This window comes from Ornithorhynchus anatinus, chromosome 2 (assembly GCF_004115215.2).
Source record: "Ornithorhynchus anatinus isolate Pmale09 chromosome 2, mOrnAna1.pri.v4, whole genome shotgun sequence".
In the NCBI taxonomy this organism is placed as follows: domain Eukaryota; kingdom Metazoa; phylum Chordata; class Mammalia; order Monotremata; family Ornithorhynchidae; genus Ornithorhynchus; species Ornithorhynchus anatinus.
In genome coordinates, this window is record NC_041729.1 from 24004684 (window position 1) to 24032349 (window position 27666).

A 27666-nucleotide genomic window follows, 5' to 3' on the forward strand; every position below is an offset into this window, starting at 1 on the left:
TGAACAGAATATGGTTTCTTTTTTTCTCTCACTTTACTGAAAGTTAAATATATTTACAGGATTACCCCCTGCAGGGAGCAAGCAGCTGCAGTGTTGAATCCCTCCTCTCAGTCTCAACTTCCAGAGCCCTGGGTATCCTAAGTGGGGGCCCTTCAAGCATATGGAGGGAAGAGCTTCCCTTCAGATCCCCAGGTTTTCCCTCCCCTCCTTCACAGCCCGGCTGTTTATTGGAAAAACCAGAAGGGTGCAATTCTCCATGGTTTAGACTTTTTGTTTTTCCTCCTTAGCCAGTAGAGTTACCAGCAACTGTGAAGGGGTGTCTAAAGGATTCTCTTTTCTTGAACTCTAAGTAACTGCACCCATCCCTCTCCTCTTCCACAGAGTACATTTGGGAGTGTGGCCTTTCCAGTATCTATCAGTGCCCCATACTGCACTGCTAGTGAAGATTGGTCTGTGTCCATAGTAAAGGAGGAAGAGTTGTCCTGTATGGAAAGCTGCAGCCCTAGGAACCACCAGCCCAAATGGGGCTTGGAACTCAGAAGTTCAGAGGTTCCCAGGTGCCTGAGAAACTGAAAGGAAGGTGGGAGGAAGGAGAATCCAGATTGGGTACCAGAGGAGGCTTGATCTTAAGTCTAAAGTCAGACTCGGTGGCAGCTAGATAGGACTGGGACCTGAGGATTCTGGCTGGCTGGGAGGGAAGCCCCAGGATTGGACTCCTGGAGTTTGGCCTACTGCCTGTTAAGGGGCACCTCCTGGATCTTGCTGGGTGAGGTGAGTTCTCCCTCCCCCAGGTTAGCATGGGTACTGGCCACGGGCTTTTTGGGAGGGATAGGGGCTGAGGTTTGTGGTTGGTCTAGAGTCTAAGGCAGAGTCCCTGAGCCAGGAGCCTCTCTTCCCTTCCATCTCCCCGACCTTGCTCTGACAACTCCGATCCTGAGCTTCAGGTGAAAGACCCCTCCTTTCTTCTGCCAGGTGGAGTGGTTTTCAATTCCATAGTATAAGGTGCCCTGGCTTCTGTTCCACTCTTCCAGAGAAACAGGGCATTGAGAGGGCAGAGGCTGGCATCAGCTCTCGCCAAGCTGAAGGCCTGTGGTGTGTCTGGAACCAGACCCACTTGGGCGTCTCCAGATTCACCTTGTTCCCTGAAGCTAGAGGAGAGGATGTGGAGGTCAGAATGAGGGCTCTTCACAAGCCGGTCTCATAAAAACTTTTCCTGAGAAAGGCTCTGTCCCTGCTGTGACTGTGCAGGTGAGGGAGAGGTGGGCAGGGGCTGCCCGCAGATGTAGGCCAGCACCAGTCTCATCCCAGCAAAAAGCTGGGCCCGTGCCCTTCCCAGAAGGGGACACTCCTGCCAGCCTGGTCACCATGGTTACTGAGATGAGGATGCCATCTGCGTGGAGATGAAGGTCTCGATGACACTGTGATTGGACGGCAGCAGGTGGCTGTGGCTGTTGGTCGAGTCGGAACTCTGGTAGAGCACCAGGCTGCTGGAGGACACTGGCAAAGCAAACAGGCACTGAGGTTACAGGCTTCCTCAGACCACCTACCCCCTTTTTCTCCCCAGACCCCTAGGGCTGCGCTGGTTCACGGCTCTGCCTCAGGACCAACCAAACCCCACTACCCAGGCAAAAGCAGTGCTTCCTCTCCTTTGCTCTCTCCCCCTTCATCAGGTAAAGTTCACCTCAGCCAAGCCAGCCTGAGAACTGGTTCTCCTTTCCACAGAAGCAGTGTAGTCTAGTGGAAAGAGCCTGGGCCAGGGCGTCAGAAGACCCTGGCTTCTAGTCGTGGCTTTGCCACTTGTCTGCTGGATGATATTGGACCAGTCACTTAACTTTGTGCCTCAGGTCCCTCATATGTAAAATGGGGATTAGGACTGCGAGCCCCACATGGGACAGGGACTGTGTCCAAAGTACCATTTAAAAAAAAGTTTTAGGAGAGTGATCCTTAGGGGAGTTCTACTTGGAGAACTCTTGCCTCTGGTGGCCCCACAGTGAGATGACTCTCAGGGTGAATCTTTACCAGTCCTCTCAGACTGTAAGCTTGTTGTAGGCAGGGAATGTGCCTGTTTATTGTTATATTGTAATAATAATAATAATAATAATGTTGGTATTTGTTAAATGCTTACTATGTGCAGAGCACTGTTCTAAGCACTAGGGTAGATACAGGGTAATCAGGTTGTCCCACGTGAGGGTCACAGTTAATCCCCATTTTACAGATGAGGTAACTGAGGCACAGAGAAGTCAAGTGACTTGCCCACAGTCACACAGCTCACAAGTGGCAGAGCTGGGAGTCGAACCCATGACCCCTGTCTCCAAAGCCCAGGCTCTTTCCACTGAGCCACGCCGCTTCCCAAGTGCTTAGTACAGTACTCTACACACGTAAGCACTCAAATGTGATTTCGACTGACTACCACAGGCTAGTTAGGTCCTGGTCCTGCATCAGAGGTTTGGCTCCAGCCTGGGGCAGTCCCCTGTGGCTCTGGGTTTTCCCCAATCTAAAGGGCACCATGGAGGTCAAGGAATGATCTGGGGGATTAGATTTGCTCTGAGGCAGATCCAGACTTAACTAGGCCAATGAGTCAGCCTCAGGGGGCTCCTGTGACTGAGGATGACTTGAAATTGGGGCAAAACAAAGTTCTTTCTCTTGAGAAGCAGCGTGGCTCAGTGGAAAGAGCACGGGCTTTGGAGTCAGAGGGCATGGGTTCGAATCCCAGCTCGGTCACTTGTCAGCTGTGTGACTTTGGGCAAGTCACTTAACTTCTCGGTGCCTCAGTGACCTCATCTGTAAAATGGGGATGAAGACTGTGAGCCCCACGTGGGACAACCTGATTCCCCTGTGTCTACCCCAGCGCTTAGAACAGTGCTCGGCACATAGTAAGCGCTTAACAAATACCAACATTATTATTATTTCTCCACCCTCCAGCCCCACCTGAACCTTCTGGAGCCCAATCAGACTCTGGAGGTTGCAGAGTAATAATAATGTTGGTATTTGTTAAGTGCTTACTATATGCAGAGCCCTGTTCTAAGCGCTGGGGTAGATACAGGGTATCCCAGGTAGATCAGGTTGTCCCATGTAAGGCTCACAGTCTTAGTCCCCATTATACAGATGAGGTAACTGAGGCCCAGAGAAGTGAAGTGACTTGCTCACAGTCACACAGCTGACAAGTGGCAGAGCTGGGATTATAACCCATGACCTCTGACTCCCAAGCCCGGGCTCTTTCCACTGAGCCACGCTGCTTCTTCCCTGGTGGGTGGGTGCTTCTTTGCTCCATCCCCACATATCCTATATTCTTATTCCTCTCTTCTCCCCACCAGGCACTCTGCTTTCCTTTTTTCCATTTTCCTAGGGCTGTGCAGATTGGGCTCCCTGGGAGCGGCTGGAGCCGAAGGAAGCGAGAGGGCCCCAGCTGGGTTTCCAGTCCTGGGGAGGCGGGAGGGGGAGCACGCCTCACCTGCTGGGCTGGAACTGAGACGATGCCCTGGCTGGAGGTGCTGGATGCCCGAGTCTTGGATGGGGATGTGGATGGTGGCCGCCTGGGACACTGGTGTATGGAGCCCCGACTCGTTAGGAGTCTCCGAGTCCGAAGTGAACACCTAGCGGGATGGAGGTGACACAGCTGGAGGAGATGGGGTCGGAGCTAAGGAAGCTGATGCCCCCCCAGGAGGAAGGGACTGGATAGGGGAGGGAGTATTATTTATGTATATTATTGTCTCCCCCTCTAGACTGTGACTTTGCTGTGGGCAGGGAATGTGTCTTTGTTGTATTGTACTTTCCCAAGCACTTAGTACAATGCTTTGCACACAGTATACACTCAATAAATATGATTGAATGATGTTTCAGCAAGGGGAGTTAGGATTTGAATGGGAGTGCGGGCTATCCTAATAGTCCATCATGTTTATTGAGCGCTTACTGTGTGCCGAGGACTGACCTAAGCACTAGGAAGAATGCAGTATAACAGGCACATTCCCTACCCAGAGTGAGCTTAAAGTCTAGAGGGGGAGACAGACATTAATATAAATAATTGCAGATATGTACATAAGTGCTATGGGGCTGGGAGTGGGGATGAATGAAGCGAGCAAGTCAGGGCAGTGCAGAAGGGAGAGGGAGAAGAGGGCTTTATCAGGGAAGGCCTTTTGGAGGAGATGTGCCTTCAGTAAGGTTTCGAAGTGGGGAAGAGTAATTGTCAGTTTTGAGGAAAGAAGTTGTTCTAGTCCAGAGGCAGGAAGTGGGCGTTGGCAGTAAGATGGACAAGATCAAGGTACAGTTAGCATTAGAGGAACAAAGTGTGCAGGCTGGTTGTAGCAGGAGAGTAGTAAGATGAGGAAGGAGGGGGCAAGGTGATTGAGTGCTTTAAAACCAAGGGCGAGGACTTTCCGTTTGAGGAGGTGGATGGGCCACGACTGAAGGTTCTTGAGAGGGGAAACGTGACCTGAACGTTTCGGTGGAAAAAATGTTCTACAAAAAGGGGCTTTCTCAGGAGGAGAGAGCTCATAGGAAAGGAGTAGGGGTAGGGCCTGTACCTTTCCTCCTTACCTGCTTGGTAGGGGTCAGGCTAGCAAGGGCACTGAGGTTGGCAGTGTCGGTGATCAGCATAGTCTGCGGAAGGAGGCCGGTGTGCGCGTATTGGGCCACCTCGGGCTTGTGGCTGTAGAGGGCTGCAGCAGGAGGGGGCATGAGGAGCCGGCCAGAGGCAGAACCCTCAGGCTGGTGAACAGCGGCTTGGGCGTGGCACCGCGGGGCATCTCATCGCCCTTCCCCACCCCTCTCCCCGAGCCCGGAATCACAGTGAGTGGAGCCGACGGCCCCCGAGGGAGAGAGGGATAGGAAATGCCCAAGGAAATGGCTTCTGGACCATGCTTCCTCCTGTGGTGCCAGGGTCTTCAGCCTGGCAAGACTCCCTCCCCTTTTAAGCTTCCCTTTTCTACCCCTGTAGAAAATCCTTACCGTGGGGGCTCTGCAGTTGGGCCATGGTGGCCATGAAGGGACTCTGAGCCACATGGCTCTGCACCTGCTGCATGAGTGGCTGCTGGTAAGAAGGGTGCAGCTGCTGGGAGAACTGGACTGGCTGCAGGGTGGTCAGACTGCTGCCCATACTGTTGATGACCGGCACACTCTGGGCCTGAGTCGAGGCCAGGCCTGGAACACAGGAAGAGGACAATCAGCTGAGCCCTTCCCATCCTTTCTCTCACTCACTTTGTTCTAGACGTTAGAAGCAGCCAGCCAAGCCAGTCTCGAGTGAATCGGGATTAAAGACTCCCAGTGTGCCCGGAGTCCAGCCTCGGCCTGGAGAACCCAGCCCACAGAAGCCTACATGTTCACTGCACTTGGTCACTAGGATGGAAGCTCAATGACCAAACCCTCTCCTTCCATGGGTAAGAAGGGCAGGGCAGTGGAGAACAAAGCAACTCCTGGGCCAGTTCCACTTCTCTGCCATTATATTTCCTTCCTCTCCCCGGAATTCTGGGGGTCAGCCAGGTCTTAGGGCTAGGGGCCTTGACCTCACCAACCCTTGTGACTCACCAATAACCAGAGTGGAAGCACCAGTGTTGGTGAAGGTGGGGCCCAGGGATGGGGGCTCAGTGGCCCCAATAGCCATGACGCTAGGCAATGAGGCCATGATGAGATTCTGAGGTTGCTGATTGAGGCCAGAGGGGGCCTGCTCCAAGCTGTGCAGAGCCGTCAGGGTGCTGACCGGGGGCAGGGGGCCACCGGGTGCTGAGACCTGCAGGGGGGAACAAGTGACAGTACTGCAGCTAGCCTTGGAACAGGAGGAAGGCAAAAGGGACGGTGGGTTTGACTTCTAGCACTGTCTGGGGAAGGGCTCAATTCTTCTCACAAGAAAAGCTCGAGAACAATAGTGAGAAGCAGTGTGGCCTAGTAGAACACAGGCCTGGGAGTCAGATGGACCTGGGTTCTAGTCCCGGCTCTGCCACTTGTCTGCTGTGTGACCTTGGGCAAGTCGTTTCACTTCTCTGGACCTCAGTTTCCTCATCTATAAAATGGGGTTAAGATTGTGAGCCCCATGAGGGACATGGACTGTGTCCAACCTGTGTCCAATCTTGTATCTACCCCAGGGCTTAGAATAGTGCCTAGCACATTAAGATAAATACCATAAATACAAGCAAAAAAGCAAAAAACCCAATGTTGAGGACCATTTCCCCCCTCTCATTCCTTGGTTTCTGAAATCCAGTCCCTGAAATTTGAAGGTCACACTTGGGGAGTCACCACCCTTCAAGGATCTCCTGGCACTTTAAAGCCACTGGGGGAATGGGGCCCATCTCAGGGTGGCTAAAGCCAGGCCAGGACAGCTGAGAGGACATAAATTCCCCCAATAATAATAATTATTATTATGGTACCTGTTAAGCACTTACTATGTGCCAAGCACTGTTCTAAGTACTGAGGTAGGTACAAGTTAATCAGGTTGGAAACAGTTCTTGTCCCACATGGGGCTCACAGTCTTAATCCCAATTTTCCAAATGAGGTACCTGAGGCCCAGAAAAGTGAAGTGACTTGCCCTAGGTCACACAGCAGACATGTGGCAGAACTGGAACCAGAACCCAGGTCCTTCTGACTCACAGGCCCATGCTCTATCCACTAATAATAATAATAATGTTGGTATTTGTTAAGCGCCTACTATGTGTAGAGCACTGTCTAAGCGCTGGTGTAGATACAGGGTAATCAGGTTGTCCCACGTGAGGCTCACAATCTTCATCCCCATTTTACAGCTGAGGTGACTGAGGCACAGAGAAGTTAAGTGACTTGCCCACAGTCACATAGCTGACAAGTGGCAGAGCTGGGATTCGAACTCATGACCTCTGACTCCCAAGCCCGGGAGCTACGCTGCTTCTCACGTTGAGGTTCAGTATCAGGCTTGCAGACCAGGATGACTCTGACTTCTCCAGCCTAGATTGTAAGCTCATTATGGGCAGGGAAAGTGTCTGCCAATTCTGTTGCACTGTACTCTCTCTCTCAAGCGCTTTTCTGTGCATAGTCAGTGCTCAATAAATACCATTGATTGATTGATTAGGCCCTGGGGGCTCCTGCCAAAGGACTAAAGTTTCCCTGCTTCTAGTTTTCCCACCCCCTGGCCTCATCACGTGACAGAGGGTCAGTGGGCATGAGGAGAGTCCCTGGCACCTCTGACTGGGACATGTCTTCTTCCTCTCCTGCCTGTCCTAGAGGAGGGGACCAGATTGCAGAGGTGGGGCGGGGGGCAGGAGCCAGGGCCCCGGTGGAGCCGGGCACACACTCACCAGCTTAGAGTCGGCACTGAGCAAGTTGTGGCTGGGCTCCAGGCCCGGAGGCGACACCTGGTGCAGGATGGCTGGGGTCGTCACCATGGCACCGCCGCCGTGGGCACTGCTGCCTGAAGACTCGGCCTCGCTCGTTGGCTGCTGGCCGTATCGCACTCCTGCAGGGATCAGGGAGCAAAGTGAGATGAGGCGGTCAGTTCCACCTCCTCTCTCCTTTGGCCTTTTCTTCTGTCCCTCTTTACCAGTCCCACTGAAGTCCCCCCCTAGAGGCCCAGTTTAGATGAAGTTAGGACTCGGAGCAACTCTGGGGACTCCAAAGGGCGGCAATCTTCTCCCATCATTAGCACAGCCCCAAGGACCTCATCCCTCAACAGCTTTCTCCCTAGGCCCCTAGTCTTCCCCCATTCCTTTTCCAGACCTTCTCATGGCTGTGCTCAACACTCTCCTTCGAGGTCAGTGCTCACCATGGACTTTGCTGGGGGAGAGGGTGGCTGGTGGTGGCAGGACAGGGGAGCTGTGTGCAGGCGGCAGTGTTTGGGTGGAGCCCGGCTGGGGGCTGCTGTAGGTGTCCATGGCCAGCTTGTGTCTGAAGGCTTCCTCCTTCCTCCGGTTGGCAAACCAATTGTAGACTCGCACCTCAGTCACCAGGTTGGAGCCCAGGCCCTGGGCCTGAGATGGGGAAACGCCTCTCTGGAGGCACTCGGCCCTGCAGGGGGCATCACAGCGACCCGTGAGTCGTGCCCACGACAGGATGAAGGTAGCACAGCCCCTGGGTGGGGAGGTGCCCATCTCTGCTCCGTGGGCAGCCTGGGATCCCTCTGACTCTCCCTCACCAAATTTTGGGCCAGGATTCTCCAACCAGAAATGGCCCAGGCTGCTGTCCGGGTGTGGGTTGGGGGCAAGCGTGCAAAAGGAGATGACCTTCTGGCCAGAGGCCTGGGGACCGCAAAGCGTCTCTGCCAGGAGAAATGGAGTGGACAAGGTGAGAGCAGGGGAGGAAGGACAAAATGGGAACTGTGAGCATCAGAGGCAGGCCGTTCTCCTGGCAGAAAGGTGATCCTGCACTTCTTCCCTCTCCTCCCTTCCCCATGGGGAGATGAAAGCAAGAAGCTCAGCTCCCTGGAAGAGACAAAGCCAAGGAGGGAGCCTGTGGAGGCAGCTTGGGTTGGGTCAGGAGTGAAATCCCATTTCCGCCCCCCCGTTACGTGTCTTTTGGTCGCACGGGCTCAAGACCAGCATGCTCAGTGTTCCATGGAGCTCCATGGAGTTTCTGTCTCATATCCCCAAAACCTGGGCCTCCACCCTCTACCCCAGGTTCACCTGTTGCATTCCTCCACCAGAGCTTCCCGCTCCTCCTTGCTGGGATTCTTCTGCCTCTCGTAGGCCTGGAACAGGATCTGCTGGGACGCAGGGCCCCACTTGAAGCGATTCCTCCTGCCCTTCTTGGTGGGCAGTTCATCTCCCAAGGGCTCTTCCGCCAGCACGCCCTGCCCCGCGTGGGTGAACTCTGGAGGTACAGGGAGCTGTGGGCAGAGCCTGCCAGCCCCGTATCCCATCGCAGCTCCTGATGCCCTGAGCCCCTTTGAACATTTGGGCCTCCCTCTCTTTGAGGAAACCAAATCTTTTGCCCTCTCGTACCCTTCTGGACTCGACACCCTTTCAGATCTCTGGCTCAGGGCCAGGGTGAAGGGAGGGAGGTGGTACCCAGGCCTGGTAAACTTAGACCCAACGCTGCCCAGGGTCAGAGGGCAGACAATCCCAGAAGGAGGACAAGTCCCAGCAGACCCCGGACTGGTGGTCTTAGCATTGAAGGGGTGAAATCTGCCCCCCGGGATGATCTCCTGATATTTGTCATCCCAACACTCCAACTTCTCCAGTGGTCCCAGGGAGGGCAGCCCCTGCCTCCTCATGCCGTCCCGGCTGACGCTTGGTACTTACGCTGGGCCACCTCTCGCTGCTTGCGGACGTACCAGGTGTAGAGGGCGGCTCTCTTCTGGGTCTTCATAGGGGTGCCCTTGTTGAGGTGCTGAGAGAGGTGGGATTGGTTGAGGCCCGTGGTGTCTACCACCTCCCTCTGAGGGATGTTATGCTGCTGCAGATACGACTTCACCATCTTTGCCACTCGCCATGGATCTTCCCTGGGAGGAGCAGATGGCAGAGCCCATTCACTGAGGCTATCTTTTGGTCTGGCCCTGCCCAGCACTGGAGATGGGATTTGGGACCCCTATCTATGCCAAATCCTGCTTGTTCAACTTAGGGTAGCATGCCCTGGGACTCAGAAGGTGGTGGGTTCTGATCTCAGCTCTGCCACTTGTCATGTGACCTTGGGCAAGTCACTTCACTTCTCTGGGCCTCAGTTACCTCATCTGTAAAATACGTGAGCCACATGGGACAGGGACTGTGTTCAGCCAACTTGCTTGTATCCATCCCAGCGCTTAGTACAGTGCTTGGCACACAGTAACTGCTTAACAAATACCAAAATTATTATAATTATTTTTACTCACCAGGCAGGCACAGAAATCTGACCTGATTAACTTGTACCTACCCCAGCACTTAGAATAGTGCTTGACCCATAATAAGCACTTAAGTTGAACAATGATGATGATAATAATGACAAACAGCGTGGCCTAGTAGATAGAGCATGAGCCTGGGAGTCAAAAGGTCCTGGGTTTTAATCCCAACTCCACCACTTGTCTGTTGTGTGACCTTGGGCAAGTCTCTTCACTTTTCTGGGCCTCAGTGACATCTATAAAATGGGGATTAAGACTGTGAGCTCCATATGTGAGAGGGACTGAGTCCAACCTGATGATCTACCTGATGTATCTACCCCAGCGCTTAGAACACTGCCTGGCACATAGTAAGCACTTAAATGCCGTTTAAAAAAATGCTAATCGGCAAAGTCCAACTCCATTAGGGCGAGGGGAATGATTGGCACCAATGAGATAAAGCCGGTAATGCTAGAGCTCCTGTTCTCCCGAGCCCCTTTAGGTTACTTCCCTCGGTTCCCTCTCATCATGTCCCACCTCTTGCTTTCCATCTCAACCCCTCTACTCTCCCTCTCCTGGAAGCCCTATTCCATTTTTGCTGCCCAGCCCTACTGCCTTCCATGTTGACTTTGAGTTGCTAGCGAGGTGGGATGATAAGCAGGCCAAAGTCCACCCAGATCAGTGCAAACATTTTATTTGATTTCTGAGACTGCACAGCTGGCTGGAATCCCTTTCCTCTCTCCCTCCTGGCCAGGTGTCTCTGGTGGAGGGGGCCCAGGGGGTAGGGTGGTTCTGAGGAGAGACGGAAACTTTAGAAGAAAGCCTCACAAGAACCAGGCCCAGTCATGCTCCCAAGTCAGAGCATGGGCAAAGCCATCCTGGCTGGGCTTAGGATAGGTGTGAATACCCCTCAGCCCTCCTGTGATCCCCCATTCTCAGGAAGAGTCTGTGGTTCAGCACCTGGGTTCCTACAAAATTGAAAGTGAACATGGGCCATCTTGAGATTCACTTTCAGTGCAAATTGCCATGTGTGAACAATTACTCTGAATTCACTTTCTGTTTGATTTAGAGTTGGAAGGTAGCAGCATGGCCTAGTAGAGAGTCTGGGAGTTAGGATTCCTGGCTTCTAATCCTGATTCTGTCCCTTGCCTGCTGAGTGACCTTGGGCCTTCTGTGTGTCTCCATTTCCTCATCTGTTAAATGTGGGTTCAATTCTGATTTTTCCTCCCTTTTAGACTGTGAGCCCCACGTGGAACATGGACTGTGTCCAAGCTGCTTTTATTATATCTACCCCAGTGCTTAGTACAGTGAATTTACTAAGCCCTTAGCAAATATCACAATTATTATTTCTATTATTATCATTACTATTATTGTCCAGGTCTGGTCCGGCACGGGGAGGGAACAGGGTGGCCAGTTTGATCTGAGCAGGCTGGGTCAAATGTGGGTAGAAACTGGTGTGGGTTAGGCTGGGCAGAGTCCCCAATTTTGGGCCCAAGTGAGGATCTCCCTATAGGGCCTATTTTCCTTTCCTCTTTCTCCTCTTCTTCCTCTTCCGTCCTGACTGGCCTAAAAGACCTGAGAAGGAGGGCCAGACTTGGGCTAGGTACTCAGCCGAGAGTTTGGGAATCAAAGACCGGTGAAGATGCCATTAGGCGGCAGAACAAAGATCTCTCTGTGGGAAGTGTTTCTGTTTTTCTGCCTTATAACCTATCCTGCCCTTCCTTTCCTCTGTCCCGTCCTCTATCACCCTCTCCTCTGTCCTACCCTCTGTTGCTCTCCCCAGCAGCTCCTGGTGGAATGTGAGGGTCACTCTGGTCCTAATACTGGTAGAGAGGACTCTGGGAGCAGCTGGGCCAGCAGTGTTTCTGGACACAGAGCAGGGCTCCCAATCTAGGGACCCATCCCATCTTGTTGCAATAAATAGCTCTTATATAGCAGGAAAATCAACACTATCATTACATTATTATTACCATTAGTAATAATAACAATGATAATGGTACTTGTTAAGAGCTTACTATGTTCCAAGCATTGTTCTAAGGGCCAAGGTAGATACAAGTTCATCAGGTTGGACACAGACCCTGTCCCACATGGGGCTCACAGTTTTAATCCCCTTTTTACAGATGAGGTCACTGAGGCCCAGGGAAGTGAAGTGACTTGCCCCAAGTCACTTAGCAGACATGTGACAGAGCCAGAATTAGAACCCAGGTCCTTCTGACTCCCAGACCTGTGCTCTATCCACTAAGCCATGCTGCTTCTCTAGAGGGGGTATGGAAATTGGAGGGGACAAAGGCTGAGCCTGATTCCAATTAGGCAAAATTCTTTTCTTTATGCCTTAGCATCCCTCTCTATTGCATGGGGAACAGGAAGATTCTAGCCTCGACCCATGCCGGGGGCATTTAGAGTGACTGAGATGGACTTGGAGAGCCCCAAGGCCATGTTTCTTTGGGGACAGAGAGGTTGAGGGAAAGATCCTGGACTGGGAAGCTCAGAGGTGAGGATTCTCATTTTGGGTCCCAGATTTACAGCTGCCTCATTGGGTGTCTTGGGACAAGCCACTGTCCCTTTCTGGGGCTCCTTCTCCAAATGTGGCCAGGGCCATGCCCAGGCACCCACAGAATCTTCAGAAAGAAGAGGATCTTCCAGAATGCTGTGCTCCAGGGAGAGGAACAAATGCCCAGTGGAATCTCCTTATCTTCAAAAATCAACCCGGGGAGTATATAAGAGTGAACCAAAATCTGGGAACAAAATAATTTGAGGTAAATTTAAGTTTACAGATAATTTATGATAAAGTTGTATGAAGGTCCAAGGAAAAGGTGCTGAGGAAATGGCTGAAATCCCTTCTAGAGATCCTATTGAGCAAATCTATGTCCAACACTGCATTCATCTTATTTGGAAATAATTACCCCAGGTGGTATCAACCCAACAGGTATCCTCAACACTTTTATACATATGTATACACAGCTATCTTTAGAAATATTGTTAATGATAGCAATGATAATAGTAATAAAAAACAGTTGTGGTAATTGTTGAGAGCTTTCTATATGCATAGCACTGTACTAAGCTTGGGTAGATGCAAGGTAATCAGTTCGGACACCATCTCTGTCCTTCAACGGGCTCAGAGTTTAAGTGGGAGGGAGAACGGGTATTTACATTTTACAGATGAGAAAATGGAGGCACAGAGAAGTTAAGTGACTTGCTGAAAATCACACAGCAGGCAAGTGGCAGAGGTAGAATTAAAACTCACACTTTTGACTCCCAGGATTGTGCTTTTTCTTCTAGGCCACTCTACTTCTCTAGCACTTAACTATATCTCTATCTTCATACATTACTTATTTATTCAGTTGCTTATTTCTCTATTCATTTTTCCATACTCTTGCTTTTATCAGTTGTCTCCTTGTATTTCCTCTTGCTTTCACTTCTTGACCACTAGATTATAAACACCTTGAGGGCCTGGACCTTGCCCTTTACTTCTACTGTACTCTACCGAGCTCTTAAATACAGAGTCCATTTACCAAATTTGGTATAAAAGCCCAGAAATGCAGAGACATTCCTTTATGGAATATTAAAACAAAAAGAGTATTGTCACAGAAAACCAGATTGGGATTGAATGGAAATTTTATCTAACACATGCAATGTAAAGGTAGTAAGATGGTGGAGCTCTCTGAGGGAAGGTGCAGGGTTTGGAAGGTTGATTACTGTTTATGTTCCACAAAAGAAAATGGAAAGGAACAAGTGACTTCAAGAAATAGAACGATTCTTATACTCATTAGAAACATATGTGGGTTGAAGATTTTACCTGGGAGTCAGGAGGCCAGGGTTTTAATCCCTTCTCTGTCCCTTGCCTCCTCTGTGACCTTGGGCAAGTCACTTTACTTCTCAATGCCTTAGTCTCCTCATCTGTAAAATGGAGTTTAAGAACTGTTTTTCTTCTCCTTAAAACTGTGAGCTCCATGTGGACTAGGAACTGTGTCTGAACTCATTATTTTGTATTTACTCTGGTGCTTGTCACACAGGAACAAATACAAAGTTACAAATACAAAAACAAGTAACAAAGCTTAACAAATACCACAATTATTATTATGATTATTGTTAATTTTTTTCCCTCTTCTGTCATAGAAAGTCCTGATAGGCAAACAGATTATTACAATCCAGTTAAACTGTAACCTCCTTAAGGACAGAGAAAATGTCTTCTACTGTACTCTCCCAAGTGCTTGCTGTGTGATCTGCACACTGTAGGGAGTCAATAATAATAATGATGATGGTGACACTTATTATGTGCCAAGCACAGTACTAAGCACTGGGACAAACACAAGTTAATCAGATCAGATGCAGTCCTGTTCCACATGGAGCTCCCAGTCTAAAGGGGAGGGAAAACAAATATTTCACCCCCATTTTACAGATGAGGTAACTGAGTCACAGAGAATCAGTTGATCATATTTATTGAGCACTTAATGTGTGCAGAGCACTGAACTAAGCGCTTGGGAGAGTACAATAAAACAGTTAGTAAACATGTTCCCTGCCCACAAGGGCAGTCTAGAGGTTAAATGACTTGCTCAAAATCACACAGCAGGTAAGTGGAAGAACTAGACTTAAAACCCAGATCCTTTGACTTCCATGCCCATGCTCTTTCCACTAGGCCATTCTACTATTGATTGAACTGATTGATTGATTGATTCAAGACAGTTTAAAGAAGAGGATAAGCACATCTCATACTAGAAAGAAGTCTAGGAAAAATATGGATAAGAAAAATAAAGAGCTGGGTTAAACCCTAAATAAAAGAAGTGTAAGAACAGATGAAAATAGAACACCAAAATTGGACTTAAACAGTGAGAGAAGATATGAAAGGACAGGTTTGCAACTAAGCAAGGTCCAAGGACATTTTGAAATGTGCCAGAAGGTGAAAGGAAAGGAAAACTATGATGTCACTGAAGATAAAAATAGCCAGGTGAAAAGAAATGGTCAAGATATTAATGACTAAATTCTGTTCAAGTTTGGCGTGCACAGGAAAATATCCAGAAAAAGACAGAGATTGATGGACACACCCCTAAGGTACATACACAGAAGCAGAGTGACCTAGTAAAAACCTAGGCTCAAATCCCAGCTCCACCACCAACCACTGTGTGACCTTGGACAAGTCACCTAATTTCTCTTTGCCTTAGTCCCCTACTCTGTTCTCCCTCCTTCTTAGACTGTGAGCCCCTTGTGGGACCTGATTATCTTTTATCTACTCCAGTGTTTAGCACAGTCTTGGCACATAATAGGCACTTAAATTATTATTTTCTTATTTTCTTATTATCATAAGGAATTAGAACCTGAAATAGTATTAAAAAATTTTGGCCCAGAGTGAGCTTTCTAAGGAAAGGACACACCAGATGTGACTTAAAGCAGGGCAGATTTCTATGAAGAGTTTGCAAGGGAAATTCATAAACCTTCTGCTTGAACAGAAGGAGATAAGACCACAGCACCCACTCAAGGATTGCTCATAATCCTGTTTAATAAAGGAGAAAAAGAGTAGTAAGAGCTGTAGACCACTGATAGCATTAAATACAGAATGCAAAGATTATCAAAAATCACAGACAAACCAGGCCTTAGAAGCACAAAGGAAAGGAATAAACGGGAGGAAATTAAGTACTGGTTGGTATAGGGAATGTGTCACTTATATTGTTATATTGTACTCTCCCAAGCAGAGTGCTCTGTTTACTGTAAGTGCTCAAGAAATAGGATTGATCGATTGATTGAACATAAAAGAGATCACTGAGCCTGAATAAAATGGAGGATAACCCATTAGACTGTAAACTCCCAGAAAGCAGGGAGTATGCCTGACCTCATCTTCTGCTGTACTCTCTTATATGTGGAACACTCAGTAGATGCTGCATAAACACCACTGTTTGAATCAAGTTACGTTCCGCAGTAACTTTGGCCAGGAACAAGCTTTCATTAGACCAAGACCCAGGGGAACAAGAACCTGGACTGCCATTTTTGCAGATTCGCTGGTTATCGGGGTAGTTTTTGGTGGACTCTCAAAAGTAAAGTTTGACAAGAAACTACAGGATCCCTGAGAACTCTTGTTGATGCTCCTGGCAGGTGGTTGTCCTCTCCCCAGTCCATACCCCCTCCATAGACCGCAGAGGTCCTGGGAGAGGCTGTGAGAGTTCCCCAGAGCACTTTCAGTCCCACTTTCAGGTTACTTCAGAGTCTGTGGTGCTGCCTTTCACCCTGGGGACGGAACTACAGGAGGCTAGTGGAGAAAACTGCAATGAGGTAAGAATAAGGACGAGATAATAATAACAATAATTGTGGTATTTCTTAAGCCCTTACTATGTGCCAGACACTGAACTAAGTGCTGGGGTGGATACAAGAAAATCAGATTGGACACAGTCCTTGTCCCTCATGGGACTCACCTTCTTAATCCCCATTTTACAGGTGAGGGAACTGAGGCATAGGAGAAATGATTTTCCCAAAGTCATACAGAAGACAAGTGGTGGAACCGGGTTTAGAAACCAGGTCCTTCTGACTCCTAGGCCTGCGCTCTATCCACTTGGTTATGCTGCTTCTCATGGGGAACTGTGGGGAGTTTTGAGGTGGACAATACTCAATACTCATATTGTGTGCAATGGACAGGAAATGAGAGATTGAATTCATCTGGATGATGAGCTATCTGGATTGAGCCCAGGCTCAAGATATTTGGGTAGGTGAGGTTCTTCTGGGTTATTTAAGACAATGGAAGTATATGGAATTCAAATGAATTTGATGAGACACTTAAAGTTATTATATAAAACTAGTGAATTAACAGTAAAGTGAATGGATGGGATAGGTAATAGGGTGGTGAGAGGTTAGGAAAGCATGTCTGGGTAGTCTCTTTGTGGGTGAAGTCCACGGATAGTTGTCCCGAAAATGTGCCAGGGAGAGGAGTCCTGTATAATGAAAAGATGAAAAAATAGGAACAATAAGCCTTCCAGGGCCAAAATTGCTTACATAGGCATCCAGATGGCAGTGAGGCATGGTTTTGTGATTTAACGTGACTCTGTGGAGGTATTCCATGGCAAGAAGGAAAGAGAAGGAAAAAGAAACACTGAAGCCATCCTAAAAGGAGGATGAACATCTCTGATTCTTGGAGTTCTAATCTAGAGGGAAAGATGGATCTAAGCAAATGGGAAAGAAAGCTAAAAGAAGGAGAAGACACAGTCTGAAAGTGTCACCAGGAAGCAGACGTCAGTTAATTTAGTCATTTTTAATCCCAATGTTTAATATAAATTTCATCTGGATGTGTCTGAGAGGATTGAATAAGATATTTTTGGGGTAAAAATTATCAATCATACTCAAAGGGAACAAACATAATTGCCCTCCATAGATGGAGCCTCTGTCAAACGGCAGGGACTGTCTCTATCTGTTGCCGACTTGTTCATCCCAAGTGCTTAGTGCAGTGCTCTGCACATAGTAAGCGCTCAATAAATACTATTGAATGGAAAGTAGAATTATTTTGAGGTCTGTTCTACCAATGCTTCAGTTTAAATAAGGAGAGGTAGGAGAAGAGCTAGGTCAGATGTTTTAGGAAGCATCTACCTAGATCGACCCCATGAAAAGAAAGATGATGAGAACATGGCAAGTGGCAGCATATAATAATTATTGATTAAAGAAAATAGAATGAATAAAAAGGACAGGAATTTTAGAAGGAAAGGAAAGGAAGGACTCAGAATGAAATTTTAAAAGTAAAATAGGGTGAATTTTGAGGCTAGGAAAAGGTGAAGGACAGACAAGACTTAAATGAAAAAGTCAATGTGGTATTTACTGAGTGCTTTCTGTATGCAGAGCACTGTACGAAGCACTGGGGAGAGTACAGTACAATGGAATGGTAGTCATGATGTCTGCTCGCACTGAGCTTGCTGTCTAAAGAGAGAGAGAGACATTAAAATAGTAACAGATAGGGGAAATAGCAAAAACTAAGGAACAGACTGAGCTCCTCTGGATGATGGGCTAACTGGATTGAACCCAGGCTCAAGATGTCTGGATATATAAATGAGTGCAGTGGGGCTGGGGGTGAGGTGAATATCAAAGCACTTAAGGGGGACAGACCAAAGTGCAGAGGTGATCCATAAGAGTGAGCTTATAAAGTAGGAAAATGAGGAGCTAGTCAGTGAAAGCCTTTTGGAGGGGATATGATTTTATCAGGGCTTTGAAGATTGGTAGAGCAGTGGTCTGTTGGATAATAATGTTAGTATTTGTTAAGCGCTTACTATGTGCAGAGCACTGTTCTAAGCGCTGGGGTAGACACAAGGGAATCAGGTTGTCCCATGTGGGGCTCACAGTCTTAATCCCCATTTTACAGATGAGGTAACTGAGGCACAGAGAAGTTAAGTGACTTGCCCGGATATGAAGGGAGTTCCCGGCCAGAGGGAGGATGTAGGCAAGTGTTAGTTGGTGAGACGGACAAGAGTGAAGTACGGCAAGTAGATTGGCTTTAGAAGGGCAAAATGTTTGAGCTGGGTTGTAGTAAGAGATCAGTGAGGTTAAGAGGGGGAGAGCTGATTGAGTGATTGAGACAGAACTGGAACAAAAAGGTAATGGTAGGTGGCATGTGGGGAATGAAGTGGTGCTTGGAGAATGAAGAGGTGTTTGTTAATGAAGGCAATATGAAGTAAAGAACAGTTAAGGACAAGCTATGTTCTAGAGCAATAAGCCGTTAAAAAGAGGACTCCTAGAAGAACGGAATAGGGTATTCCTGGTTTCCTTAACCAAAGAGGCTGACCTATTAGAGATTAACATAATAAAATACAAGAAGGGGAAGGAAGAACTTCTAAAACAGAATGTAATAAGGATCAAGACATTTTGCAGAAACATGGAACATTTTAAGAACAGCACAGAAACTCAGTGCATGAATTTTTAAAAATCATGGATAATAAAATTAGAAAATTGGGAAAAAGTTCAGTGGATATGGAAACTAAGGTTTAATTTATTTATAAAGAAAAGGAAGAGCAATAAACCAAACGAAAAGAATGACTAGAACATGTTCAATGGATTAGGTTTGAATGGAACTTGAAAATCCGTAGTGTACATTTTGGTTTTAACGACTTTGTGAGTGTGCATATTAATTCAACTGCCACAGCGAAAGCTTTAATTAAAAAAAAATACTGAGAGGATGAGAGAAGGGAAAGAACTTTGTAGTCCTAGGAAGAAAGAAGCCAAAGAAATCCATGCTACTGACTGTAATTGTTACTAATATTTTTCGATCATCATTATTGGCGGTTTCAGGAGACTCAGGGTTTACTTTCTCAGTAGGGTCTTCCAGATGCTGGAGAAAACCAACAGATTAAGCTTCTTTCAGGAGCTTCAGATCAAGATTATTCTGTCCCTGAGGCTACCCCACTGTGTGGCTCCTCTCTTGGGTCTGGGAGGTAACCAGTCTCTTGCCTGGGCTTCAGTCTTCTTGAAACTGAGCCATTAATCATGTCTTATTCCTCTGCTGCCCCATCATTCAGTCAGTTTCCTCTCGGAACACAGATCCCCTGAATCTGCCCAAAGTTTGCCACTTCTGGGTCAGTGTTGGCCTCCAGGCCTGGCCCTAACCCCAAGCACCCCCTCCCCCTAGATCTCCAGCTCCCCAGGTCTCCTTCCAGCCACTTTCCCAGTCCTGAGCTTTGAGGGCCCTTTTTTTCCAGGGCGTTTTCACCTCCCTTTTGTTACCTGAACAATAAGTAACCCAGGTGGTTAGTTATAAACTCTGCAGGAACAAGGAGCTGGTTGATAATTTATAGCAACATCTCCAATTTAAATGGAAAGTAAATATCAAGCTGTTAGCATTAAAGAAAACCCAATCCGAGAGCAGGGGATGCAGCACTCTGGCCTCCCCTCCCCTTCCCTCTGCTCCTCTCCTCTCTCCACTTTTCTTCTTAGCTTCTTTTCCCTGACCTTTCTCTCCAGCTTTCCCTCTTCCCCATTTGCCTTTTCTTCTTCTGTCTCCCTTTTCTATCTCATCTCTTCATACTCTCTCTCTCTCCTTCTGGCCTCAGCTCCTGGATGAGGCCTGGGACCCCGGATAGAGCCCTCACCACTTGGCCACTGACTCCAGAGACTGATTCTGACCCAGCCAGGTAAGACCGCCCGGCAGGATTTCTTTCCCACTGGTTCAGGCCTGGCTTGATCAGGCCCAGCGTCCCACCCTGAGCTTCCCCAGCAGGATGACTCAGCTCCAGTCCTGGAGATGGCCTCTGAGACCCCTCTATTTGGCTTTGCCCTCTTCCTGGGACTGGATGTTCTCTCTTGGCCCCATCCCCCAACCAAAGAGTACCCTTTGCCCCAGGCTATCTGCCAAGGGACCGGGCCCCCTTCTGGCCCTAGGATTCTGCTGAATTTCTTCAGGCCCCCAGCTGGGTTCTGACCAGGAATGCCCCAGGGCCTCCTTTCTTCCAAGTGCTTGGGGGTCTTTTTGACAACACTGGCTTGGGAGGAAGAGAGAGTTGAGGCACCTTCGACAAGACCCCCAGGAGTGCCCTACTCACCTCCTGCCTCTATATTCAACCTCCAAACTGGCCTTAGGATCAGGCGAGTGGGCCCCTCTTCTAGGGACTGGATGTAGCACAGCCCCCTTACCGACTCAGCTCTTACTCCAGAGACTGCCCTGACAGGGAGGTCAGGATGTGGGACAGAGAGGCTCCTGGGTCCTGAGGAGAAGGAGGTACAACTCTCGGCCTTCAGGTCCCCCAAGTGCCCCCTGGCCAGAGCAGGAAGGAGGAGGTAGAGCTCCAGCCTAGCTGAGGGTCAGACTGACCGAGATTTCTGAGCTGGGACTGAGAAGCCAAGGCCCTTGGCTGCCATGTCTTCCCAGGAACACAATCATCAGAAGTTAATGATCACATGGCTTATCAGGGGCTTTTCATTTATAAAATTATAAAACAAAGAAGAAATAATAAAGCCACTGGATAATTAGTAACTAGGCAGGCCTCCAGGGGAAGGAGGGGTGCAGACAACCGGGAGGGCCCAACAAAGCCTCAGGGAGTAGGGAACAGGGAAGATTGGGTAGAGAGAGCCATAGCCCAGGGAGGGAGAGCGGGCGGATGGGGGCCGATTTCAGTGGAAGAGTCTGAGAGGAGGAAAGGGAGGAGTCTGAGAGGTGGAAAGAGAGTGAGAATGGAGGCCAGGGAGGAAGGAATGAGCGTTCATGAGAACAAATGGGAGGGAGAAGCAGCTTCGATGGTGAGCACTGTCTTCCCCCAGGTAAGAGCCGTTTGGATTACTTGGTATCCACAGAGTTGGTGGGAGCTCTTCTCCGACCATCAAATCTGTTATTTCGTACTCTTCCAAATGCTTAACATAGTGCTCCGCACACAGTAAGTACTCAATAAATATGAATGCTTGATTGATTACTTAGCCCCTGCTCTCAGAGTAGCTATCCTCTTCCACCATCCAGGACAGGTCCCTCGGCTCAACCCACCTCCCAGATAGGTTGGGACCTGGGCATTCCCGAAAGGACTCGGAGCTATCAGGGAAGGGTTTGATTCATGAGAGGCCAGGCTGTTTAGAGAGACTGTGCAGAGCCTGATTCTCAGGGTGAGTCGGGAGCGGCTGGGTTGCCAATTCTGTCCTTTTGTCCAAGCTGGGTGCCCCCTCTCCACATCCCCACCATTGATTCTCTGGGCCCTGGGGTGGTGCTGGTGACCACTCTGCCCTTTGGGTTCTGAGGAGGGGGGTGTGCAGATCACCTTCACATGGCCTGGGGCAGCTCTGGGGACCAGGAGAACCGACTTTGGGGGACTAAGGAGTTTGACCCTGGGGGGCCTCCTGGGGAGTGGGCAGGCGGGGGTGTTGGGGCCGGGAGGGGGTCTTACTGTAAGAGTCTCTCCACCACAGCTTTCTGGTGAGCCGCTTCTTCGGGGCTCAAGCTCTCCAGCTCCTTCAGAATGGGCGGCGTGAATTCCTCACCATCGTCCGAGGTCTCGTCCTCTGAGCCCCGGGGCTCCCCCAGCCCGTTGGGCAGCTCGGTTAGATCGCCACATGGCTCCCCCTTGTCCATGCTGTTCTCGTTGGGCAAGCTGTAGGGCTCTGCCTCACCCAGGGCTCGGATCAGGGTCTCCTTGCTCAGCCCTGATTCCAGCAGAGCGGTCAGGAGCTCCGCTTGCAACTGGCTCAGTTTGGAGACCATGGCTCCTGGTGGAGGCCGCCTCTGCCCGTCTGACCCTAGTGCCCCCACTAGACCATGGCCCTATTGCCAACCCTTGGCAGAGTAGAACCGGGCCTCCCCCTTTTTACTCCCCCGAAACCCCACCAGCCCGACGCTGCAGACCCCCCACACCTGCCCTAGCCAGCCGGCGCTGACACAGGGCCCCTGGACTCTCTGTTTACATTGGAGCCAGGGAAATTCTCCAAGGTTCATATTTATCCGTGTGCTTAGCAAGGTACTGAACTTTGGACTTCAGCCCCGCAGGCGTGCGCAGAGTGCAGGGAGCGGGAGAGTTGGGAGTGCTGGGGGCTGGGTCGGGGGGGAAGGGCGGGGGGCTCAGGAGGCTGTCGGGGAGGGTGGGGGATGCTGAGAAGCAAAGAGCAGGAGGGAGCCCCTTGGAAGACGGGGCAGTGTCTCCTCTGGACCTCAGTGACCCCCTTAGGGACCAGCAGGGAGTCTACTACTGAATTAGGGTGGGGCTGAGGCTGGAGGGTTCAGCCATGTTTCCATCTGGAAAGAAAGCAGAGACAGGCAGCTGAGTGGGTAGAGGGCACTAACTGGCTGGCCATCAGTTCAGCTGTCCCCTCCAGCTCTGCCTGCTCCAGACCACCAGGGCCCAGGGTGACTCCTCAGCGGTTTCCCTTGCTCCTATCCCCAGAGCAGCCTCCTTCTGGCAACGTGCAAGATTGCTTTCTTGCCACTCCCTGATCTCTGGGGCCAGAACAACGTGCGGGATTGCTATCCCTGCCACTCCCTGGTAGCCAGGGTCAGAATTTACAGCATTCCGGGCTGTATTTGGGCCCCTGGTCATGTCAAGGGCCCCCTTGGGGATCGATTCCTTCCCCTCAGAACACCCACATATCAACCTCGTGGAGCTTAAAGGGGAGAAGGAGCTGGACAGGAAAGTGGGGACTATCACACTGAGGACTGAATAAGGGGAAATTTGATTAAATCATGGCAGGAGAGATTTAGGATAGAAAGAAGAAAGAACTTTCCAAAGGACTGCCAGTTACTGAGGGGAGGCTGTGAGATAATTGACCTTGGAGACCTCCAAGGCTGGACTATATGTCCTCTGGCTCAAATGGTTTAGGTGTGGTCCTGCCCGGAGGCAGAGGACAGTGGGTAGGAGGGAGGGACAGCCTAGAAGGAACTAGAGACTTTAACTGTCAGCTGAATTTCCATATTATTTGTTTTCAGAGAGAAAAGAGGGTAATGTAGGATAAGGTAGGAAGCAGGGTGAGGGTTCCGGGGGGAAGATTATCTATTTTCCCTTTCTTTTAGAAGACACCAGGAGAGAAGAAACTCACCAAAGATCACTCAGTGGGAAATAGCAGGAGTTCTTACTCCCAGGCCAGTGCTGGGGCCCTGGAGTTCCTCTGGCACCTCAGTGTTTGGTGGGGGGCGTTCTCGCTGAAAACCCAGGCCCCCATCCAACTCTCTGGCCAAGTGACAGACAGCCTTCAGGGCCCCAAGGCTGGGAGCCTTAAGGGCCAAGGAAGAGGGTGGAGAGGGACTAAATGGAAATTAATTGTGCTTTTTCTTTTGAAGGAGATGAAAACAGAACAAAACGGGGCAGCGATCCGCTGGAAAAAGTCAGCGTGAGCACTGAGGCGATGAAGAAGAAAGTGAGCAAATAGAGAGGGGTGGGGAAGTGAGGGAGAGCGTGAGTTGTAAAGGGTGTTCTGGAAGGGATACCTGAAGAAAGACTAAAAGAAAGATGAAGTAAAATAATATTTGGTATTATGGAGAGAGAGGAAAATTTTGAAATTGTGCCTAGTGAGGTTGAAGTGGAGAATCAACAACCATTGGCCTCTTGGTACTGTCCCTGCCATGATGTCAGTTCTGGGATGTTCAGGACACTGCTGTGGAATTCTGGGCTCAGTAAATTCTAGGCAGGAGCACACTGGGCAATAGCAGTTTTGGGTTCCTTGGGGCCTTGAGTTATATTACTGGGGGCACAGGGTTCCGGTCTGATCTGAGCCTCCGGGCACCCAGGCTCAGAGCACCAAGATTCAAGCCCCCGTAATGCAACCAGCTTCCAGATTCGACTGCACCATAGACTCAAACTCTCCAGGAGAGAGTTCCAGGCCAAACCACTTCCAACAAAAGCACTCCACAAAATCCGCCAAAGTCTGCTCACCTCTCTCCACAGCAAACAAAAATTCCTTATCATCGGCTTCAAGAGCCTCTACTAGCTCTCTCCTTCTTTCACATCACCTCTCCACCTCCTATTCCCTAGCTCATATTCTACTCTCCTACAAAGATCACCTCCTAACTGTAGTCCATCCATTCTCCAAACCCTCACTCACACTGTACTCACAGTCTAGAACTCTCTCCTGCATCTAATGTGCCAGACCTCAGCTCCTGCCCATCTTCAAAGCCCTCTTAAAATCCCTCCTCCTCTAACAAGCCATCACTAATTAATTCTCATTACTCCAAATTGTATCAATTCCACAATCCCATCCAACACACGTATTTATACCCATCTTCAACTCTTCTGTCTATACAAATATTCAACTGTACATCCAATTGTTTATTCTGATTCCACCATTTAAAATTATTTTTACATCTGTCTTCCCTTAGATTGTAAGCTCCTTATGGGCAGGTAATGTGTCTTGTGTTTTTATTGTACTTTCCCAAGTACTTAGTGCATGCATGCTCAGTCATTACCATTCCTACACTGTTCAGCTGCTGAGTCCCTCCTTCAGCCCCAAAGAAGTGTTGAATCCATCCCGAGGGCTGAAAAGTAGCCTTCTTTACTTCCCTAAATATATCCATCATCTTGTGATCTGAATGTAAGCCCCAAGACCTAGTGGAAAGAGCATGGGCCTGGATTCTAATAACACCTCCACCACTTGCCTGTTGTGTGACCTTAGGCAAGCCACTTGACTGCTCTGTGCCTGTTTCTTCATCTGTAAATGGGGATTCTGTTCTCCCTCCCTTTTGTACTGCCAGCCCCATGGGATCAGCTACTGCGTCTAACATGATTACAATGTATCTACCCCAGTGCTTACTATAGTGCTTAGCACATAGTAAGTGCTTAACAAATATATTTATTGCTATTAAATCCAATAGGCAGTTTTCATTGAATTCAGTAAGATTTATTTGCCCATCTATTAGGACAAATAAAGGAAGCAGCTTGGTCTAATGGGTAGAGCAGAACCCTGGGGAGCCAGAAGGAGCTGGGTACTAATCCCAGCTCCACCACTTGCTGCTGTGTGACCTTGGGCAACTCAATTTCTCTGCACCTTAGTTCCCTCACCTGTAAAATGGGGATTAAGACTGTGACAGGGAGAGTGTGTCCTACCTGATTAGTTTGCAACTACTTTAGTGCTTAGTACAATGCCTCACACAAAAAAAGTGCTTAATAAATACCATAAAAAAAGCACCCGTGTTTTAAGGGGTTATAGGCTTCACAGATGACAAAGCCTCCAAATGATATCAAATCCCCCAAATTTACAGCCCCCAACCCGTGACTGAAAGCTCATAAAATGGCAATCAGCTTCATGTTTCACACACATCAGCATTACAACCAATCTGCTCTGTGTGCTCGGTATTTTGAGCACAGTCCAAGCTCATGCTTATAATTCAGTGTACATGGCCCTAGGCCTTTCTCTGGTAGGTTGAGTCGTGATGAACTCAAGCCCCCAGTATTCATATGAATACCCTGTATACACAGAGTCCGTGCAGATAATAATAATAATGTTGGTATTTGTTAAGCGCTTACTATGTGCCAAGCACTGTTCTAAGCGCTGGGGTAGACACAGGGGAAACAGGTTGTCCCACGTGGGGCTCACTGGGGTAGACACAGGGGAATCAGGTTGTCCGACGTGCGGCTCACAGTCTTAATCCCCATTTTACAGATGAGGGAACTGAGGCACAGAGAAGTTAAGTGACTTGCCCACAGTCACACAGCCGACAAGTGGCAGAGCTGGAATTCGAACTCATGAGCCCTGACTCCAAAGCCCACGCTCTTTCCACTGAGCCACGCTGCTTCTCAGATGGTCTGGGGGCCTGGGTTTTGAGGGGAGGGGTGGCCAGCCTTACTGTAGTATCTTCTAGAGATTCTTAAATCATCTTCCTAATGATCCCCCACCTTTTCCTGGATCGTGCTCTTTATAATAATGATGGTATTTTTTAAGCACTTACCATGTGCCAAGCACTGTTCTGAGCACTTTATGACTCTCTGGACTTTTCCCTGGACTCTAGGTTGGCTTCTTCCAAACTATCCCAGCTATTCGTAGGGCTTTTCTGGGTGCTCTTTGTTCAGTTGGACAGGGTAACAGTCATCCAAATTCATTTCTTGCTCTTCTTCATATAATAATTATAAGATTTGTTAAGCACTTACCATGTGCCAAGCACTGAATAAGCACTGGGATAGATAAAAGATAATCAGATCAGACCCAGAGTCCCTGTCTCACATGGAGCTCAACAGTCTAAGTAGGAGGGAGAACAGGATTGACTTTTCTGAACACCCATGCCAACCTGTGCATAGACATTGGCCAGTCCTCAGTCTGAGCTGCTGAACTCTCCCAAATCAAATTATAAAGGCAATTCGTCAAAATAATAGCATCAACAAGTAATATTACTTAAAGGGAATTACAGAAAGGGCATGGCCATGGCAAAAGCAGAGCACATTGGCCAAAGCAAGACAATCATGCCGGACAACCAGTTGACAGGTCAGTTGGGAGAAAGGCAGGTAAGAATCTATGCAGGTGGGACCAAGTTTTGCAGCAACAAAAATGTACCTCGTAATGCCAACAATTAGTCAATCAATGGCATTTATTGAGCAATTAAGTTCATGCAGAACACTGTACTAAATTATTGGAAGAGTGCAATATAACAGCAGACATGTTCCCTGCCCACAGGAGCTTACAGTCTAAAGGTGAGAGACACATGAATAAAAATAATTTTTAATATATAATTTAAAGATACTGTACATAGGTTCCGAGGGTTTGAGGGAGGGGGAAATATCAAATGCCCAATTTTTAGCAACATTCAGCACAGCAGTAAGGAAAAGCAGAAAACACAATGCCCCATCCTTAACGGTGTGAATTAGGGGACCTGGCAAAGGAAATTATGTAATGTTTAGTACAACAAGGCAAGCAAAGAACAGAAGACAGCATACAAAAATTTGTACTAGACCAATGCTGAAACGATACCTATGAAAACATGTCCATTTGAACAGGCAGGATTTATAAATAACTGTGGTATTTATGAAGTGCTTACTCTGTGCCAAGGACTGGGGTAGATATGAGATAATCAGATCCCCCGTAGAACTCACAGTCTAAGCAGGAGGGAGGACAAGTATTGAATCCCCATTTTGCAGATGAGGGAACTTAATGAACACCACAGTTATTTTAACTATCCCAGTGCCTAGGACAGTACTTGCTACACATAGAGAAGTTAAGTGACTTAGCCAAGGTCACACAGCAGACGAGCGGCGGAGCTGGGATTAGACCCCAGGTCCTCTGACTCCCAGGACCGTGCTCTTTCCAAAAGGCCACATTGCTGAACAAGACAAAAAAGTTAGAAACATTTCATAGAGAGACCTTTCATCTCTCCCTCCTATTTTCCATTTTCCCTCCCTACCGTGTCACCCACGCACTTGAGTCTGTTACCCTTAAGCACTTAGGTCTTCACCCCACCCTCCACCTGCACTGTACTTACATACATATCTTTCTTTTATTGTCTACCTCCCCTCCTGGATTCCAGGCTCTTTGAGGGCAGGGTTCAGCTTTATTTACTCTATTGCTTTCTCCCAAAGCAGCTC

At 48.8% G+C, this 27666-nt stretch overlaps 1 protein-coding gene and 1 long non-coding RNA gene across 4 annotated transcripts in view; one reads left to right on the forward strand and one right to left on the reverse strand.

Annotated features, from left to right (window-relative positions):
• Window positions 1-22012, reverse strand: HNF1A (HNF1 homeobox A). The gene is made up of 10 exons (XM_029058326.2): window positions 21562-22012; window positions 9192-9391; window positions 8574-8760; window positions 7718-7959; window positions 7254-7411; window positions 5521-5722; window positions 4945-5136; window positions 4534-4655; window positions 3452-3593; window positions 1-1497 (listed from the first exon to the last, which is right to left on the reverse strand). The coding sequence occupies exons 1-10, from the start codon at window positions 21873-21875 to the stop codon at window positions 1370-1372; spliced, it is 1887 nt and encodes a 628-aa protein (XP_028914159.1). The 5' UTR covers window positions 21876-22012; the 3' UTR covers window positions 1-1369.
• The window catches only part of LOC120638130, a 21162-nt gene continuing 13175 nt past the window's right edge, over window positions 19680-27666 (forward strand). For 2 of the 3 annotated variants that reach the window (XR_005659637.1, XR_005659633.1), the window contains exons 1-2: window positions 19680-19827; window positions 23442-23518. This is a non-coding gene — a long non-coding RNA (uncharacterized LOC120638130). Of the gene's footprint in view, window positions 21284-23441; window positions 23519-27666 lie in introns of all 3 variants that reach the window. The other variant, XR_005659635.1, reaches the window with a different exon arrangement.

Coding starts and splice junctions, on each gene's coding strand:
- HNF1A (XM_029058326.2), bottom strand. CDS start 21,875: ATGGTCTCCAAACTGAGCCAGTTGCAAGCGGAGCTCCTGACCGCTCTG. Junction 7,412..7,717: donor CTCCCCCAGCAAAGTCCATG/GTGAGCACTGAC, acceptor TGATCCCTGCAG/GAGTGCGATACGGCCAGCAG. Junction 5,137..5,520: donor TGCTTCCACTCTGGTTATTG/GTGAGTCACAAG, acceptor CCTGTGTTCCAG/GCCTGGCCTCGACTCAGGCC.